At 44.7% G+C, this 19,501-nt stretch overlaps 1 protein-coding gene across 1 annotated transcript; it reads left to right on the top strand.

The window, feature by feature from the left end:
* The first annotated feature begins 573 nt into the window (after positions 1-573).
* On the top strand, positions 574-18,290 carry LOC132971894 (nardilysin-like). Its single transcript, XM_061034663.1, has 31 exons — positions 574-688; positions 1,886-2,110; positions 2,626-2,905; positions 3,116-3,197; positions 4,551-4,704; positions 5,880-5,953; positions 6,073-6,168; positions 6,323-6,445; positions 6,827-6,884; positions 8,032-8,105; positions 9,299-9,368; positions 9,775-9,852; positions 10,321-10,441; positions 10,546-10,604; positions 10,896-10,950; positions 11,260-11,364; positions 11,514-11,637; positions 12,434-12,520; positions 12,634-12,753; positions 13,864-13,915; positions 14,019-14,169; positions 14,271-14,398; positions 14,629-14,791; positions 15,621-15,652; positions 15,774-15,912; positions 16,241-16,288; positions 16,374-16,426; positions 16,659-16,742; positions 16,838-17,045; positions 17,527-17,616; positions 17,728-18,290. Exons 2-31 carry the CDS (start codon positions 1,917-1,919, stop codon positions 17,950-17,952), a joined length of 3,327 nt encoding a protein of 1,108 aa, XP_060890646.1. The 5' UTR covers positions 574-688; positions 1,886-1,916; the 3' UTR covers positions 17,953-18,290.
* Positions 18,291-19,501: the final 1,211 nt, after the last annotated feature.

The following is a 19,501-nucleotide window of genomic DNA, read 5'->3' on the forward strand; positions in this document are numbered from 1 at the left end:
GCGGCACAAACACACACAACTAAATATCAATAATCTACCATTTCTAACCTCACCAATCGACGGAGCCCCTGAAAAAATTAAAATAAACATGTTGCGCGCACAAGATATGTCATGTTCATTCCATCTTAAATCACTTATTCTGTACAGCACACTGTTTTTTACTGTATCTGAACTACTGCTCAGAGATTTGGGGTAAATACTTTTAAAGCAATCTATAACCACTCAGTATTCTTGAAAAAACCGCCACAAGAGTAATGAGTAATGAGTAATTATGTCATATTTTATTATTATATTATTGTAAATAAGTATATATACTAAGGACTTTTATAATTAACTGCAGCTATTGTTTTTATTTATTTTTACATGTTTGCAGTCAAGACATCAATACTAAAAAGGACAATAAAATATTAATACACTTAAATATATTTGTTTTTCTGGAAAAATAATAAAAAAAAATAATTAAGTTAAAAAGTACCAATTTGTTGACCAGTATTCTTTGGCTGTGCTCTTCCGGCAAACGTATCGCTTACGTCACCGATTCATCCAATCACACGCTCCGCTTGTCTGCGATGGATCGGCCCTTATCCAATCAGCGGCTTTGTTTTGGCTAACTGCTAGCCGATCGGTGCTACGCGGCGGTACTGAAACGGAACCTCCAAACTTCCTTCAACATACATCCAGCAGAAAGGTGAGCCTGTCCTTTCATTGAAGAGAAACAAAACGAATCTGCTGCGTCATGTTTTAGAGTTCAGATTTATTTGTCTACGTAACGGCTTCACCAAACGTCTCGTGAGTTAGCCACAGCGGCTAATTTAGCTTTTTAACTGTCATTCAACGGGATTACTGAACGCTAATACACCGCTAACCAAGCCGGTCGTTAGCTTAATGAACTAAACTGCCTTCTTCAATAAGCTAATTACGGCCTCTTTTAAAGATTAAAGTAACTGTAGCGACGTTGTTTTTACATTTTTGATGTTAGCTTCGACTATTAGCATCATTTCCCTTTTCCGTTCCGCGCAGATTAGTCGCGCGACGAAGCTTTCTCGCCAATTCTCGATTTTTAAACTTCATCCTCTTTTCTTAGGTAAACCACAAGTGTTCAAATTCAACTCAAAGTGTTTTCTTAATCTGTAGATGGCCCTCTTGAATTCGGCATACATTCAATCAGTGTATCACAGCTGTTCAGTTGAATATTTGAACATCAGTTGACCTTGTTGTTATAACGGCCTCTGTTACTGATAAAAACAAAGAAACTCAAACTCAAGACTTTATTTGTGCATTTAGACCTAACTGCAGGGATTTATACAGCTCCAAGCTAAATGATCGTTTGCATAGATCAAATGTTTTTATTTTTAGTCTTTTATCAAACATTCCTTTAAGTACACTTATTAAATGAGTGATAAAGTGATATTTTGTCTCCTGAAATGCTTCTTTCTCTATGTTTGCTGGCTCTGGGGGTCTATTTCTGACAAAATATAAAATCTTGTTCCATTGTTTTGCAGATGACGTGCAAATGTACATGTATTTAAAATTAAAAACGATGCAATATGTTCTTTTAATGATCTATAATACCTGAAAAAGGTACCAGAATGTAAACACTACATCTGTTCTATAAGACAGGCACATGGGAGAGGAATGAATCCATCAAAAATTGAAAGAAAGCGCTGCACGCTGCCTATGTTTATGTGCAGTTTAGAGCGTTTGCAGGAGTTTGACTGCAATTGTTGTAAATGAAAACAAGAAATGACCCAATGTTGGGTGCCTAGGACTTGTATTTTTGTTGCCATGGTATCACACAGGTATTAATATCGCAAAATTCTTGTTAACGCGACAACCCTTGTGTGCAATGCTTTACATGTTCATGTATGTTCTCATGGATATGCAGCGCTGTCACTTCGAGGACTCTACTTGTCAAAATGCCTCAGACCAACAAGTCGGCGAGCGGGTGCAGTGTGCCAGGTCAGGTGTCTGCTCCGGATCAGGGTGAACCGCCACCGCCTCAGGATGTCAGGTCACAGGAGGCTGCTGGAGACGTAGGCGGAGGAGCCGCTGCTGAAGACCGGGGAGACCCAGAGATCATCAGATCGCCCAGTGACCCAAAGAAATACAGGTGGGAGAGTACGCCGCCCGCATGAAATGTCAGCCTAAAGCCTGGCTCACACTGCAGGAGTTCTTAAATCCTTCCTGATTTTGAATTTGAGCTGCACCACACACTATAGGAGAATCCTAACAGATCTTCTTCATAACCTTGAACATGCTCACACTATAAGATATGAAACTCTTCAGACATCAGCACATCACAGACTACAGGATTTCCTTAAGACTATCATACCAGACATAGTGCATGCAGTGCTTTTGTGCAATTAAGACAGTGTGCAGGAGTTTGCCGGGAGTTTTTGGTAATTAAACCCAATAATTAATAAATATTTGGTGCCTAGGACTTCTGTTTTTGTTTTGTTTTGTTTAAAAGTTTATAAATTGTTGACGACCTTCGATACACGCCAGACAGAATCTTGTGAGATCTGTGAGTTTAGCATGAATTCTAAAGAAAAACTGACATTACCCTCATAGCAGTAGTTTGTTAGCATTACCATAGCAACGTGGATCCTCTCCCTCTCTCTGCAGGTACATCGAGCTGGCTAACGGCCTCCGAGCCCTCCTCATCTCTGACTTCAGCGGGGCAGAGGGGAAAGGAGGCAGTGAGAACGGAGAGGACAAAGGGGAGGACGGGCGGGAGGAGGGGGAGGAGGGGGAGCGGGAGGATGACGATGAGGAGGAAGGAGACTCGGGCGAGGGTTCGGAGGAGGACGAGGAGGAAGACGAAGAGGAAGAGCAGGACAGCGACTTTGATGAGCTGGACGAAGACAACGCAGGAAAGACGAAGAGAGGGAGCTCCGAGAAGCAGGTGTGTGACGTACAGATTCAGAAACTGACATAACAAACTTTAGGGCTGTTGTTTTATATTTAGGATAGAAATAATTAGCAGGTACCACAGTTGCAATAAATCCTAAAAACTAAAAGCTTTGATCATCAACCCTTCATGTTTCTCAGCAAAGTGAGGGTGAGAGTAATATGCTTTTATTTTGAAAATGTGTGTGTCTGTGTGTGTTTCCAGGCTGCTGCGGCTCTGTGCATCAGCGTGGGGAGCTTCAGTGACCCGGACGACCTGCCCGGCCTCGCCCACTTCCTGGAGCACAGTGAGTCCACAGAAACACATCGATATCAGTTCCTGTCAACTTTTTCACCACATTAGTGATGCAAGATTTCTGACGTCTGCTGATTTTCTTTTTTTTTGTGGTGGACATGCAAACACATCGACTCACCTCAACTTCCACTTTTAACACATGCAGGAGATGCAAACTATCCCACAAATGTACAGGGGGAAATAATGCAGTAAAGAAATGTAGCAATGTGCCAACAATTGCTGAGAAGAAGAAGAAGACAGATATATTTTTAACACTGATGTAAACATTTATAGATTCATAGAGGTTAAAAATGTGCAAATGTTTATAAGGAGGGAAATTCATCCAGCTGGTTTGTAAGAGCTCAATGAGTTACACACTGATTCTGTAGAGAAACATTTAGGTCCTGTGTCCACAGACGGAGCTTTTTGCTCTGGCAGCGCTCATCAATACAAAACCAATGTTGTTCAGTGTTTTCAGCACCCTGAGTGCTTAAATGCCCTCGGTGTCAGCTGTCGTTTTAGTCGCTGCACTCACAGCGCTCTCAGTTGAAAACAGTTCAACTTTCGGAACAGCGCGGCTCTCGTCAATGTCGCTTCCCTCACCGACCAATTAGGATCAAGAAGGGGCAGTACTTCTGATATCAGCTTTTGTCAACAACAATGGCGGATGAGACGCTAGTCTGACTCGTCTTTTGGAGGGAACAGTTCCTAAGTTCCTTCACGTCGTCTTCATGTTTTCTTGGTGACATTTCTTTGAATTTAAGCGAATTCTACAATTCACTTAGCAGACACTTTTATCCAAAGCGACGTACATCAGAGAGTAAGAACAACACAAGCAAGGATCTAGAAAAAAGGGAACAATGTCAGTAAGAGCAAACGATCAGCTTTGAGTCTGATTGGACACACAGGTGCTGACAGGAAGTGACCAGAGGCAAAGCACAACATTGAGGGCAGTTCTTGAGAGCTCTAATCAGTATAGAAACCATCTTATAAGTCACATGAAACATGAAGCACATGGAGCTAAATGACACCTAACGCTCATCACAGAGGGAAGCAGAAGTTAACTATTGTAACCTAGCAACAATCAGCACTGATGAGAAGCGCTCTGAAACGGAGGCCATGAGTGCTTCCAGCGCAAAAAAAATCTGTGGACACAGGCCCTTAATCAGAACTGAACTTTTTGTTTTCACAAAAAACTCCACAGGGCGCCTTTAAAGCTGCACCCTGAAAACAGACTTCAGGAATTCTTTGAAAAGAGTACAGAGAAATTTGAGTTCTCACCAGAAAATAACAGGTTGAGTTTTTATCTCCTCTGGTTTGTTTTGTAACTTCTTGTCCCCCCGCTCTCTGACTCTCTGATCTTTAGTGGTGTTTATGGGCAGTGAGAAATACCCAGCAGAGAACGGCTTCGACGCCTTCCTGAAGAAGCACGGAGGAAGCGACAATGCCTCCACCGACTGCGAGAGGACCATCTTCCAGTTTGACGTGCAGAGGAAGTATTTCAGAGAGGCGCTTGACAGGTGAGTCTGGCTTCTCGAAAGGTTACACAGATGGTCGGTTTTAAATTGTTTGAGATGTTTTTATGTCAAAGAAAACTCACAGAACGGTCCAGAGGATGCAGTCTGGGAGTGACAGTGAACCAAATGCTGTCACGCAGGGATTCACGTCTGAATGTAGCGTTTAGCTTCCCCATGCCCATCCCTCAGGCCTTTCTCCTGAGTGTGTGTGTGTGTGTGTGTGTGTGTGTGTGTGTGTGTGTGTGTGTGTGTGTGTGTGTGTGTGTGTGTGTGTGTGTGTGTGTGTGTGTGTGTGTGTGTGTGTGTGTGTGTGTGTGTGTGTGTGTGTGTGTGTGTGTGTGTGTGTGTGTGTGTGTGTGTGTGTGTGTGTGTGTGTGTGTGTGTGTGTGTGTGTGTGTGTGTGTGTGTGTGTGTGTGTGTGTGTGTGTGTGTGTGTGTGTGTGTGTGTGTGTGTGTGTGTGTGTGTGTGTGTGTGTGTGTGTGTGTGTTGATGGCAGCCCTTTGTTGACCATCTGGCTCTCTGATGGGAGGTCAGCCGGTTCATTAAAGATGACCACGAGCACTCAGGCTCTCTCCCAACAGGACGCCTGATGTTCTCTCGGTTGTCACGTTGTCATTGATGCTGTTTTTTTTAGAGCGACCCTCTGTGGATGGTTGAGACGACAGACGATGAGTCGTCTGCGGTTTGAACTTCTCCCGGTTGAGTCAGCGACATGTGCACAAAGTCGGCGCTAAAATGTTCTCTCAGCAGGAAAGGAAAAAAAAAAGCGAGTGTGGGCGATCCTGGGCAGCAGCACAGATCTGAGTTCTTTCTACTGCAGGGCCGAAACTAATGATGCCAAAGTGAATAAAAACGGAATGTGTGCAACACCATATTCATGCCCTCTGACTGTGTCTATGTGGCGCTCCCGCTGTACCGTGCTTCAGTAACGCCGAATGTTACTTCACAGACTGGGACACCAATATTACGCCATCGCGGAATCAATTTGAATGTACAAAGATGTGATGACGGCTGAGCTTAGTCACGCCCCTTTTGTGGTAACACAGTCTGAAAAGGGCGTCTGTCACATCCCCTCTACCTCTACACTGCCCCTACTGGTCATGTGTATACCAACAGAAGAGCCACAAAATACAAGGTGGAGAAAAAGTAAACCTGCTGGTGTATGTGTGTGTTCCAGGTGGGCTCAGTTCTTCATCTGTCCTCTGATGATAGAAGACGCCATCGACAGAGAGGTGGAGGCCGTGGACAGCGGTGAGTCGACACCGACACAAACCTCACACTGTAACTCTACCGACACGCTCCAGGTGTCTGATGTTTCTCAGCTGCGTTCACAGATTCATGCTCTCTGTGTTCTCCTCCATCCCGTGCAGAGTACCAGCTAGCGAGGCCGTCCGACTCTCACCGGAAAGAGATGCTGTTTGGGAGTTTGGCAAAACCAGGACACCCGATGGGCAAATTCTGCTGGGGTAAGAACATCACATGAACGATCTTTGAGCCGTCGTTTTAAGTCATTTCTTATGTTCCACTTCCTCCAGTAATTAAACCGTCACATATTTCATAATAAATGTTTTTAAAGAATCGATGGACCTGGAAAGTGTGACACACTTCTGTTGTTCTCAGGTAACGCTCAGACATTAAAGCACGAGCCCAGAGAGAAACAGATCAACACCTACCAGCGGCTCCGAGACTTCTGGAGGAGATATTACTCGGCTCATTACATGACGCTAACCGTGCAGTCCAAAGGTACGCACACCGACTCAACGAGAGACGCACACTCAGATATGAGTGTTCTGATGCAGGAACTCTCTGACATGCAGCTGATAAAACCTTAATTGGGATCTTGATTATTGGAAGCTAAACCAATCAGTGCACTATTACCATGATACTAACCCTTCTCCATAGTGGTGACCTTCACAGCTCTAATATTTAAGACTAACATCTAGAATTAGAGCAGAAAAGAGTCTGAGTCCACTGAGCGTTTTTTTACAGATTGTTTTCATTGAGTAGAGAGCGTTCACAGCAGCAAGCCGCCACCCACAGAAAATACACAGCACCCTGCGTCTTTTTTTTAGAGCGCTGAAATCTGGTGAGAGTTTGTGTGTTTATGATGTTTTCATTGTTCAGAAACTCTGGACACTCTGGAGACGTGGGTGAGAGAGATCTTCATCAAAGTTCCCAACAAGTAAGAAGTGTGAACACACACACACAGACACATAAAGACACAGACACACACACACACACACAGACACACACACACAAAGACACAGACACACACACACACACACACACAGACACATAAAGACACAGACACACACACACACACACAGACACACACACACAAAGACACAGACACACACACACACACACACACACACACAGACACATAAAGACACAGACACATAAAGACACAGACACACACACACACACACACACACACAGACACACACACACAAAGACACAGACACACACACACACACACACACAAAGACACAGACACAGACACACACACACACACACACACACACACACAAAGACACAGACACAGACACACACACACAGACACAGACACACACAAAGACACACACAGACACAAAGACACAGACACAGACAGACACACACACAGACACACACAGACACAGACACACACACACAAAGACACAGACACACACACACACACACACACACACACACACACACAGACACACACACACAAAGACACAGACACACACACAAAGACACAGACACACACACAAAGACACAGACACACACACAAAGACACACACACACAAAGACACAGACACACACACACACACAGACACACACAGACACAGACAAACACATACAGACACACACATGCACACAAAGACACAGACACAGACAAACACATACAGACACACACACACACACAAAGACACACACAAAGACACAGACACACACACACACACAAAGACAGACTCACACACAAAGACACACACACAGCCGATATTCTCGTACACAAACTACTTTTCATTGTCAAACTGCACAGATCCTCCATTGCACATTGTGTGTTTCTTATACTTTTACATGTTTTAATTGTATATTATATATTGTAATTGCTTCCATATTTTATTATTTAAGTTGTTGCTATTTTTGTTTTATTTCCTTTGTTAACTGTTTTTTGCACCAATACTCCAAGACAAATTCCTTGTATGTGTAAATGTACTTGGCAATAAAAAACGATTCTGACTGTATTAATATATTGCAGATCTATGACTAACGCTGCATAACAAAGTGATTATTTTACAAGAATCAAAACCAGGAAAAACAACAACGACACCTTTTTCTTCCAGCGGTGAACCTCGAGCCGACTTCTCTCCGCTGCAGCAGCCGTTTGACACGCCGGCCTTCAACAAGCTCTACAGAGGTCTGACACTGTCTCTTATTGTTTGTCGTTGTGTTATTTGTTTGATCTGTAATGTCTGTCGAGCGCTCTGAGTTGCATTTTTAAAGTTGCTTTTCGAGATAAACTCTGAGTGAACGTTAGAGCCCGACCAATTGATCCGACCAATTGATCCGCCAGCCTACAATATTGGCCGATAAAAGCTTATCCAACTACTTTCAGTATCGGATAATTTTATCACAGATATGTGCAGATGTTACCAGATTTATTGGAAGTTCTCTTTCTGGCTCTCACCAGCAGAGGGCGCTATATGGATTACAACATGCATCATCACTCTCCAGAGTGTCAAGCGGTGATTCACGTACATGCTCAGTTACTTTCCAGTCGAGTGGCCATCTTGTCTTCATCATAAATCTTTTCCACAAGTGTTTGTTGAGGGATCAACACAATAAATATGTTTATCTATATCTATCGATATCTGCAGATCGGAGATAGATCTAAGAAAGATATTGGCCGATTTATCGGTATCAGATTTCTTTCTATCACCAATATCGAAATCCCATATTGGTCAGGTCCTAATGAACATCCATCCCTACATTTTGTTGGGTCAGTTTTTCGTTGTTAATGAGTTAATTTTGTAACTGCTTTTTGACTCCAGATCTCGGTTTATCATTCTCATTATCTGGAGAAAACAAAGCTGGTTTTCTCGTTGTAAAAGGATCAATATCTGTCGATTTAGAAAACAAAATAATACTCCCTGATAGACCAGACCATGACATGCTCTGCTGCCGTCGCCCACACTGAAGAGGTCAGTTAAGACCTTTAACCTTAAGAGGTACGAGTTCAGCTGAGATCTCAAGAAAACCACCGACATGTTCTCGTCATCACAGAAAAAAAGCAATAAAAGAAATGTGTGGATGCATGTCCGCTAAAGCCGGACGCACACTTTTTGAGTCGTCACTCATTTTGAAGCCATCGTCTAGCATAGGTTGTGCAGAGTTCCTCGTGCGATCAGCTCCTGATTTAACCTGCACAAACTGACAGACAGCATCTAAAATCACCGTGGCAACTGCAGGCACACCTTTCCATCTGTGTCCCCCCCCCCCCCCCCCCCCCCCCCCTCCTATCATGACAGAAGCGATGTATGTAAAGGTTTAGATTATCCCTGAATTACTCTCTCCTAGAGTAACACTAACACTGAAGTCTGTGTGTTGCAGTTGTTCCTGTGAGGAAGGTTCACGCTCTGACCATCAGCTGGGCCGTACCTCCGCAGGGGAAACACTACAGGTGAGTCCACGACCACTTTGAGACCCTCCACCGATGATGATGTAGGAAATAATGGGAAAAGAATAAGCAGGAGTCTGCCTGATGGATTAATTCCTCTCCTACACACCAGACGTAGTTTTGTTTTTAAAACTTTAGTTCTTTACAATACAATCGATCTTAAAAAATAAGAATCAAAATGTAATCGACATCTTAGAGTATCAAAGAGTTAGACTCCCTTAGTCCATTCCAGTTTTGAGTGAGATCACTGAGTGTAACTCGAGGGAGTTTTAGAACAATCATTTCCACCTCCGGAGAGAAAGGAGTCAAAGCATCGCCCACTCTCACATTTGCTGCTTGTAAGATCTCTCGTCTCTCGGTCGGAGCAGATTTCACTGATCGTGTGTCTTTTGTTTGTTTTTGTCGTCAGAGTGAAACCTCTTCATTACATCTCCTGGCTGATCGGACACGAGGGAACCGGCAGCATCCTGTCTCTGCTCAGGAAGAAGTGAGTCATGATGAAATGCACCGGAGCTAAAAACAGCTCTGAATACTGCGAGTCCGACCTCTGTGCCCTGTTTGAATATATTCATGGGTCTGAAGGACTAGAAGAAGAAAAAGTTTGAGAACTGCTCCAGAAGTTTCAGCGTGCAAACACACCGACAGTTTGTCAAAACCATTTAAACACCAAAGTAAAACAAAGTTACAGACAAACAGAGCGAAACGGAGACTGGTGTTGTAGAACTCAAACACGGTCTTGGTCTCCAGACCACTTTTTGAAGGTCTCCGTCTCAGACTGGGCGGACTCTGGATTTTAAATCAAGAACACAACTGAGAGGCTATTTTTCCATCACTGATAAGAAGGAAAACTCCTCTTTCTAAAAGAACAAATAACCCACTGTTACGACGTGTGTGTGTGTGTGTGTGTGTGTGTGTGTGTGTGTGTGTGTGTGTGTGTGTGTGTGTGTGTCTGTAGGTGCTGGGCTCTCGCTCTGTTTGGAGGAAACAGTGAGACGGGTTTCGACCAGAACACCACCTACTCCATCTTCTCCATCTCCATCACCCTCACCGACCAGGGCTACCAGAACTTCTACCAGGTACACACACACACACACAACACTTTTATTCCCCGGTAGTCTCTGTGGAGCGTTTGTTTTGACTGCGGGGCAGACAGTAACGCTTTACATTTCTCTCTGTGCAGGTGGTTCATTTTGTGTTCCAGTACCTGAAGATGCTGCAGACTCTCGGCCCGCAGCAGAGGTCAGCCTACACACACACACACACACACACACACACACACACACACACACACACACACACTGACTGGTATCGAACAAAGACTGGTAGCATCACGTTTAGACGCTATGTTGTAGCGTTTTCTACTTTAAACGACTGACGATGGACGAAGGAGAGTAAAAGAAGAGCTCTGCGTCTTTGGGCTGAAACCAGAGAGGATTACAGTTCTCAAATGTGGGACAGCTGAGTCTTTAAATAAGTCAAGTAACCACTTTTCCCTCCTCGTTTCTTTTTGCTTGTTTGAAATGTCTTCAGGATCTACGAGGAAATCCAGAAGATCGAAGCCAACGAGTTCCACTATCAGGAGCAGGTACTGATGATCGATGTGTTTTCATCTGAGTGGATAAATGAATGTGATAACAGGGAGATTAAACACACCTCTGTGGGCAGGTGATTAACAGTCAGATGTGTTTGTGTGCTGATTAATCAGCTCTATCTTTGTGACGATAGCCCAGGGCGATGATTCATCCGCTGTGCTTATTAAATCAACATTATTGGTAATAAGAGGGAAAGAAGTAATGGAGATTAAATGATATGAGCTCTCAGGAGACGAAAACAAAACGGCTTTAAACTCATGAATCATTACCAAGGATAAAGTGTTTTTTTCCCGCTTTGACAGACGGATCCCATCGAGTTTGTGGAGAACATCTGTGAGAACATGCAGCTGTTTCCCAAAGAGGACTTCCTGACCGGAGACCAGCTCATGTTCGAGTACGACCCCCAGGTAACCCTAACCAGATCTGATCTAGAATCGGGTTCAGACAACAAAATCACTGATGGTCTGCTTCGTTAAAGAGGACAGAAATCCTTAGATTGCTCCATGCGTGCACGGTTTGCTCAAACGTTTATATTGTGTGTATGTTTGTGTTTCAGGTGATCAGTGCTGCTCTCTCCCTGCTGACTCCCAACAGAGCGAACCTGCTGCTGCTGTCACCAGAGAACGAAGGTCACTGTCCGCTCAGAGAAAAATGGTTTGGTACCTGCTACAGCAAGGAGGGTACGACACACACACACACGCCACCACATCACTGTCGCCCTGCGGTTCCACAAACGCATGAAAACTAAGCTCAGCTATCATTACGTGTTTGTACATTCATATTCATTCAGAGATGCAAATGCACATTGCATTTCGCAGAAGCACGGCACAGCGGGAGCTCCACATACACACACAGTCAGACCTGCACCAACTCAGTGTTGTTCTCCCCCGCTGGGTGACCTGATACCGCCTCTCTTCTGTAACGCCTCTGTTACTACCTCTGAAGACGTGTCGGGTTGAGATTGCTTGGTCCCCCGATTACGCCTCCCAAGATATTCAGATTGAAGGCCAAACATCACAGGGTGGAAATATCGCTGTCTCTTTAAGGCCCCACTCCCCACGTGCCTACTTTCTTCTGATTGGCCAGCTCCCTGGAAGTCTTCCTTGGTGGGGGGGGGGCAGAATACTGCAGGGTTGCCAGGGGAGGGCTGCTCTCCAGGTCTGGGAGAAGAGAGTCTATGTAAGAGGTTTCAGCGGCTTACTTAGAGGCTTGAAGCCGTCTGGTGAAATTGGTTTCATATCGGGGAACTATGATATGAACAAGTCATTTAGCGCCCTCTGCAGACTCATCCTGGGATTACTCCATGATTTGATTCCTTGTGATTTGAAACCTTGACCACGTTTAGTTTGAGCATCCAGCATTGTCTCACTATATGAGAGTTTTAAAACGGGGATCTGCAGAATGGGTTAACTGTAAATGCAGATATTAGAAAAGTGTACTTATGTTAAACTGGGTGTGTTTGTTTTTTCTCCCCAGACGTCTCAGAGGAGTGGGCTCAGCGCTGGAGCGGAGACTTTGAGCCCAACCCTGACCTCCACCTTCCTGCTGAGAACAAATTCATCGGTCAGTTCAAACACAACGTGCACGTTATTTCAGACTGAAGGTGTCGACTCACGTTTTTAATAAATCTCTCAGTCCGTCAGATTCATGACCGTTTTCTCTTCTTGGTGCTACAGCGACGGATTTCGACCTGAAAACGTCGGACTGTCCGGACACCGAGTTTCCTGTGAGGATCGTAAACAACGAGCGAGGCTGTTTGTGGTACAAGAAGGACAACAAGTTCAAGATCCCCAAAGGTGAGTCCAGAGGCGTGTCTGAAGAAGAGAGTTCAACATCTGGCTTCACGTATCCTGATGAAACGTATACCTTTATTTAAACGCAACATAAACTATATCGATATTTTCAAAATAATACATCGATATAAATCTTAAAAACTCGATATATTGCCAGAACACAAACAATAACGGAAACTGAGGCCACACCTGTACAAACATTCACAACAAGAGGCCGATTGATCTTTGATGGAAAGTGTGGTTAAACATGAACACGACCAATTAAGAATCAATAAGAATTCATTCAAAGAACAAAAGACCGGTCTTGGTCTTTAAAGACGGGATGGTGGACAGAGTTAGGAATCAGGAAGAGAGAGAGTGGGGAACGACATGCAGGGAAGAAGCCACAGGTCGGATACAAACCCGGGGTCGCCCACGTGGAGGACAGCAGCCTCCACTCTTGACATTGGGCGTGTACACTAACCACTACGCTACTGGCACGCCGATTATTATCATTCTGAAGACAAATCAGTATCGTAAAGTCAGCTGTATAATACACACGTTTATTACCTTTTTAAATCTAAAAAGTTTGCTGCGTCCTGTACACTAGTGTGACCAATTTACCAGTTTAAAATGCTGACAAACATGCCGTCATAACCGAGTGTGGAACGTACAATACGTCACATGAAATGTCCACCTCCATTCAATGTTGCTTGCAAGCTGTTGGGATACAAAGCGATGCAGACTAGGCGGTCCATTTTAAGAAAACGGTGGTATACTGTTCAGTAAATAAATCTTGTGGAGTGTCTGACTGATTGAAAGACCCTTCTGTTAAAGAATCACGGGCGACCAGCGTGACTCACAGGTTGTTTGTACATCCCAACTTTCACCATAGCCTGAGAGCTAAACTACCGTACTGTAGCTACTGCAGCAGCGCAAACTGGAACTAAAAGAGCGACACAGCTGCACAGAAATGTTTAACGTTTTAGTCTTTGCTGAGCGCAGTGGAAATCGTCATGCAAAAGGACCTTTTTTCTCTCTGACAGATGACCAAACACAGACTGCGTCTTATAGACAGGTGTGATTTATATTCCAGATTTGGGTTTTAATGAGATGTCGTTTTGTGTCTTCCAGCTTATATCCGCTTCAACCTGATCACCCCGATGATTCAGAAGAGTCCAGAAAAGTAAGAGAAACCTCCACGTTGAAATGACAAGTTCATCTTCACAGAGCATCACCGTAACGTCTCTCTCTCTCTCTCTCTCTCTCTCTCTCTCGCTCTCGCTCAGTCTGGTGCTCTTTGACCTCTTCGTGAACGTCTTGGCTCACAACCTGGCGGAGCCGGCGTACGAGGCCGACGTGGCTCAGCTGGAGTACAAGCTGGTGGCCGGGGAGCACGGCCTGGTGATCCGGCTCAAAGGATTCAACCACAAACTGCCGGTGAGGAGACGACTGAATGAAGAGCGTTTGGTGTCTCTGCGGTTGATCAGTTAATCCACAAACTCAAATGTTTTGATGAGCTGACTTCCTTTCTGCTTCAGCTGCTGTTGAAGCTGATCGTGGATCATCTGGCCGAGTTCAGCACGGAGCCCGGCGTGTTCAACATGTTCTCTGAGCAGCTGAAGAAGACCTACTTCAACATCCTCATCAAACCCGAGAGACTCGGCAAGTACGTCTCACACTCTGAACACACTCTTTGATTATTTTGATAGGACAGTGGAGAGTGTAGGAAATCTAACGACATGTAGGACAGGAATCACAGGTCGGATTTGAACCTTAACTACCTGAGGGACAGCTGAACTTTGAACCTGGACTACAGCCTCCGTACATGGGCCGCAGCCTAACCGCTAGGCCATCCGCGCCCCTTGACTTGACTACTTGTCCGTCTCTTGTCTTCAGGGACGTCCGTCTGCTGATCCTGGAGCACTGTCGCTGGTCGGTCATTCAGAAGTATCAGGCCGTCACCAAGGGTCTGACCGTCGACGACCTCCTGACCTTCGTTTCCGGGCTGAAGGCGGAGCTGTACACCGAGGGGCTGGTGCAGGGGAACTTCACCAGCACGGTGAGAAGAAACGAGATTAAGAAAAAACATGTTAAGAGCAGAATAAAAAGTCAAAATGGTTCTTTCTCTGATATCCATACCACGAGTTCAGCTGATTCTAACGTCTGCTACCAAAACAAAACCTTTCTGCTACGTTCATCACACGGTCCCGCCCTCTGACAGCGACTCGGACTCCGGCAAAAAAAAGATTAGTGTTGTCTAATGATTACATTTTTAATCAGGATTAATCGCAGGTTTGAAATTCCATTATCACTTAAAACTTAAAATCGGCTTTTATTTTGAATGTTTTCACTGTCAGGCTGGTTTCACATTTGGGACCCGTTCCAAGTACGCTTGACCCCAAAGTTCGCTTCATTTGATCAGTGTGAACACAAACGTACCGTACTCCTACCGTACTCGGGTACCGTGCCAGAGTCCACTTGAAGAGGTGGTCTCAGGCACGAGAACGTGACTGTACTCAAACACGGAGGTGAACTGCTGTACGACGTGATTCTAAACGGCTCCTGGCGCTTTAAAAAACGCTGTATCCGCGCAGCACGGGTCCATTTTCAACCTCTGAGCTGAACAGTGGAAGTAGGAAGAGGGTTGTTGTTTGCATCTCAGAAATAACCTTAATGACAGCGTTTAAAGATTTGTTTAATTTCTGTGACCAACCCGCTAACCCCTAGATTGTTCCTCTTAAAAATACTTTGCTTGTTCATTTCAAGACTTGTTCATAAATTAAACATTTTGAAACACCTACTTAGATTTCTTTACTGCTTGTTTTAGTCAACGTTGTCAAGTTAAAATAGTTAAAAAAGTATCTCACGTTTGTTTCTTCTTCTCACAGGAGTCCAAGGAGTTCCTGCAGTACTTCATCGAGTGAGTAATCGGCTTCATTTGTACTTTGATGCTGTTTTTGATGTTGATATGTGGTAGTGCTACTACTGTGTAGCTGATGTGTAAACGTGTTATTAAAAGAACCCTCTGTCTCTCTCTGCAGGAAGCTGCAGTTCCAGCCTCTGTCAGCAGAGGTCCCCGTGCTGTTCCGGGTGGTGGAGCTGCCTCAGAAACATCATCTGTGTAAAGTCAAATCTCTCAACAAAGCAGACGCCAACTCCGAGGTCACCGTCTACTTCCAGGTAGGAAAACTAAACGATCACACCGGACTACAAATGAGAACTACAAAACTTCAGCTTTCACTTTCTTTTAATTATCGTGTTTGTAAGGTTCAGTTCACACTAATTTCAGACCTAAGCTCATAAAACTGTCCATATAGTTTGAGTTTTAGATGATTTAATATCCGCCCTGTTTAGGGGGTGCCAGACAGTGTAGTGGTTATGTTGCGTACAGAGGCTGTGGTCCTGGTCTTAGTGTCCGTGGCTTTGCTGCACGTCCCTTACTCTCTCTCCTCCCAACATTTCCTGTTCTATCTAAAAAACGTTTTTTTAATGTGTTTTGTGTTTTTAGTCGGGGCTGAAGAACCTGAGAGAGCACGCTCTGATGGAGCTGATGGTGGTGAGTGTTCACTGACTTTTAGCTGCAGCTGCACAAAGATGAGTCCTGTTCTTTAAATCTCTTTGACGTCTGTCCGTCTCCACAGATGCACATGGAGGAGCCGTGTTTCGACTTCCTAAGAACCAAGGAGACTCTGGGGTCAGTTTTCAGTCATTCATACAGAGCTGCATGACCACCTGACTTAGCTCAACACACACATTTAATATCTGAACAGCAAGCGTGCTGCGCTCACCTCAACAGGGTGCAGACGCGCTCTTGCACTGCGCTACACATAGACAGTGAATGGGTTTTAGAGTGGCTCGCAGCGGCCACCACCACGATGTTGTAGAATCAAAAGAATTCTGGTGGTAAAGAGTTATTTTCCTTTCAGGTACCAGGTGTACCCAACCTGCAGGAACACCTCAGGGGTGCTGGGATTCTCTGTCACCGTGGAAACACAGGCCACCAAGTTCAGGTGAGTTGACCTCTGTTGACCTCTGCTGCAGGTTTTGTTTTTACGACGCTCCAGGCGACTGAGCGGACGTTTTTTTTGTCTTTTTGTCCTTTCAGCACAGAGTTCGTGGAGGCGAAGATCGAGGAGTTCCTCGTCAGCTTCGGCGAGTGTTTGTCGGGTCTTAGCGAGGAGGCGTTTAAAACGCAGGTGACCGCTCTCATCAAGCTGAAGGAGTGCGAGGACGCTCACCTGGGAGAGGAGGTCGACCGAAACTGGTTTGAGGTCGTCACGCAGCAGTACGTCTTCAAGCGGCTCAACAAAGAGGTGAGAGGCACTTTCATTCCTCGTTCTGTGATGACCTCTTACCACACCTCACACCACAGGAGAGTCTGGAAAGATCATCTTAGTAACCATCAGCTAATCGGGCCTTTGCTGGCTTTGGTCAGAACGGGGGACTCAAGCCTGAAATCTTTCCAATCGTCCTGTTTTCACACATGTACTCTCATAAGCTTTGTCAACAACAATGGCTGATGAGAAAATGTGACTCGTCTTTTCCAGGACTTTTAGTGCTGCTTAGTTTTTGAAGAGAATCAAATATTAAGCACATTGATTAATTTAAAACAGACTTAACAGCCACTAATTGAACTAACTGAGACACAGGCCCCTGTCCACTCATCCTTAACATACTTATGAAGAAGACTTTTTCTAAATCACGTCTAATGACCATGAACTCATACAGCTTACAGTCACTTAGTGGACTCTGCAGGTCTCTGGTTCTGGCTCTGATCGGCTGTGTTTTGTGCAGATCGAGGCCCTGAAGGTCTTCAGTCAGAGGGAGCTGGTCTCCTGGTTCATGGAGCACAGAAACGGCAGCAGCAGGAGGCTCAGCGTGCACGTGAGTCTGTTTATTGAGTTGACGTCATGAAGGTTTGTAAATCTCTCGTCGACTGAGTTTGAACCCTTTTGTTCTCCCCCCCCCCCCCCCCCCCCCCCCGGTGTGGACTAGGTGGTCGGTTTCGGCGTGGAGGAGAACGACCCGCCTGAGCAGAGTGTCTCCTGCAGCCAGGACAGCCCCGACTCCCCCCCCTCCTCCTCAGCATACGGGGAGGTGAGCGAGCTGAACTTCCTGCCTGCCTCCTCGCCGGCGCTCCAGGACGTCACGCTCATCTCAGACATCAGAGCGTTCACCTCATCCCTCCCCCTCCACCCATACCACAAAATCCTCAGCTAGGTCAGGACGGACGGAGACGGTGAAGAACGCCTCGTTCACTCTGTCAGTGTGTCGGGGAAAATAAAGTAACCATTGAAACAGCTAGCATCCATGTTTGATGAAAGAGGATGGACACACCTTGAGGAACTTTTAACACACGTTTAGTTTTATTGTGAGTGGTTGTAAAATGCTGCGTTCATGTCCTGTGGGAAAAACAAAGATCTGGGCCTGTATTTATCACACACGTCGTCATCAGTCCCTTAAAATCCTCTGGAGAGCTGCACGTTCACATAAAAAAAAAAAATACTATATGTAGCTTAAAGCTCTGCAGTGTGCAAAAGCACAAAAAAAAAAGAGGCTGAACTATAGCGTGCTGTTTATATGCAAAGATAGGACGCTTACTTTACCTAATAATGACTGTTACTAATAAACTATTTGCACTAACTAGGCCAGCGGACAATAACAACTCAAAGCGCTTTTCTATCATGTCAGTGTTGCTTTAACACAAACAGTAATAATGATGCAGACAGAAGTTTTAATTGATCTAATATAACACAACGATCAAACACCTTTCCTCTGTCATTAACTCGATCATCTTTATTAATCCCACATGAGGAAAGTTGGGTCGACACAGCTGGTACTTAGAAACACAAACAAACAACAATCAGTTCTACATACTTAAATATGGAATCAGTTCTAACATTAATTCTGAACAGAAGAGCTGAGCGAACATGAATCAGAACCTGTTTTTTTACTCCTTGTTCACGTGGTAACGAGCAGTTTGTGATTATTATTTCAAGAAGTCAACTCGTATTGTCAGAGGCAAAAGCATGAAACGGTTATAGAAAAAGGCTTAATGTAGTGTAGAACTTTTTCTGAGCGCCTGCAACTTTTTCCAATTGTTTCCAATGAGGAGAGAGCGTTTCCAATGAGGAGAGAGCGTTTCCAATGAGGAGAGAGCGTTTCCAATGAGGAGAGAGCGTTTCCAATGAGGAGAGAGCGTTTCCAGCAGCAGACGGCCACCCGGAGAAAAAGCGCAGTGCTGCTCTGTGTCTTTTTTCCGGGCGCTCTGCCTTTTTCTATGCAGCCGCCCCGAGCGCTCAAGTTAGGGTGAGCCTGGAGCGAGTTAAGAGCGAGCTTAGAGAGAACTTAAAGTGATCTTAGAGCGAGCTTAAAGCTAGCATAGGGCGAGCTTCAAATGAGTTTAGAGCGAGCTTAGATTGAGTTTAGAGTAAGATTAGAGCTAGTTTAGCGCAAGTTTAGGGCGAGCTTACAGCAGGTTAGAAGAGAGCTTAGATTGAGTTTAGAGCAAGGCATCACAGGTGTTATCATGTGTAAATTACAAACTGATGTCAGTTTCATTTGTCAGAGGGAGGTAGGTGCCATAAACCTGAGAACAAGTTCAGAGGTGGATTCAAATGAAAGGTTTAAAAGACAAAAAGGGAATATTCTTTTAAATTATTTTAGCTTCATAGAGAAAAGCTTTGTGAGTTTCACTTAATTTACTATAACAGTGTTTTTATACGAGTTCATGTGAATGCATTAGTTCAGTTCAGCACACGGTATTGGG

This window comes from Labrus mixtus, chromosome 3, assembly GCF_963584025.1.
Source record: "Labrus mixtus chromosome 3, fLabMix1.1, whole genome shotgun sequence".
Lineage (NCBI taxonomy): Eukaryota > Metazoa > Chordata > Actinopteri > Labriformes > Labridae > Labrus > Labrus mixtus.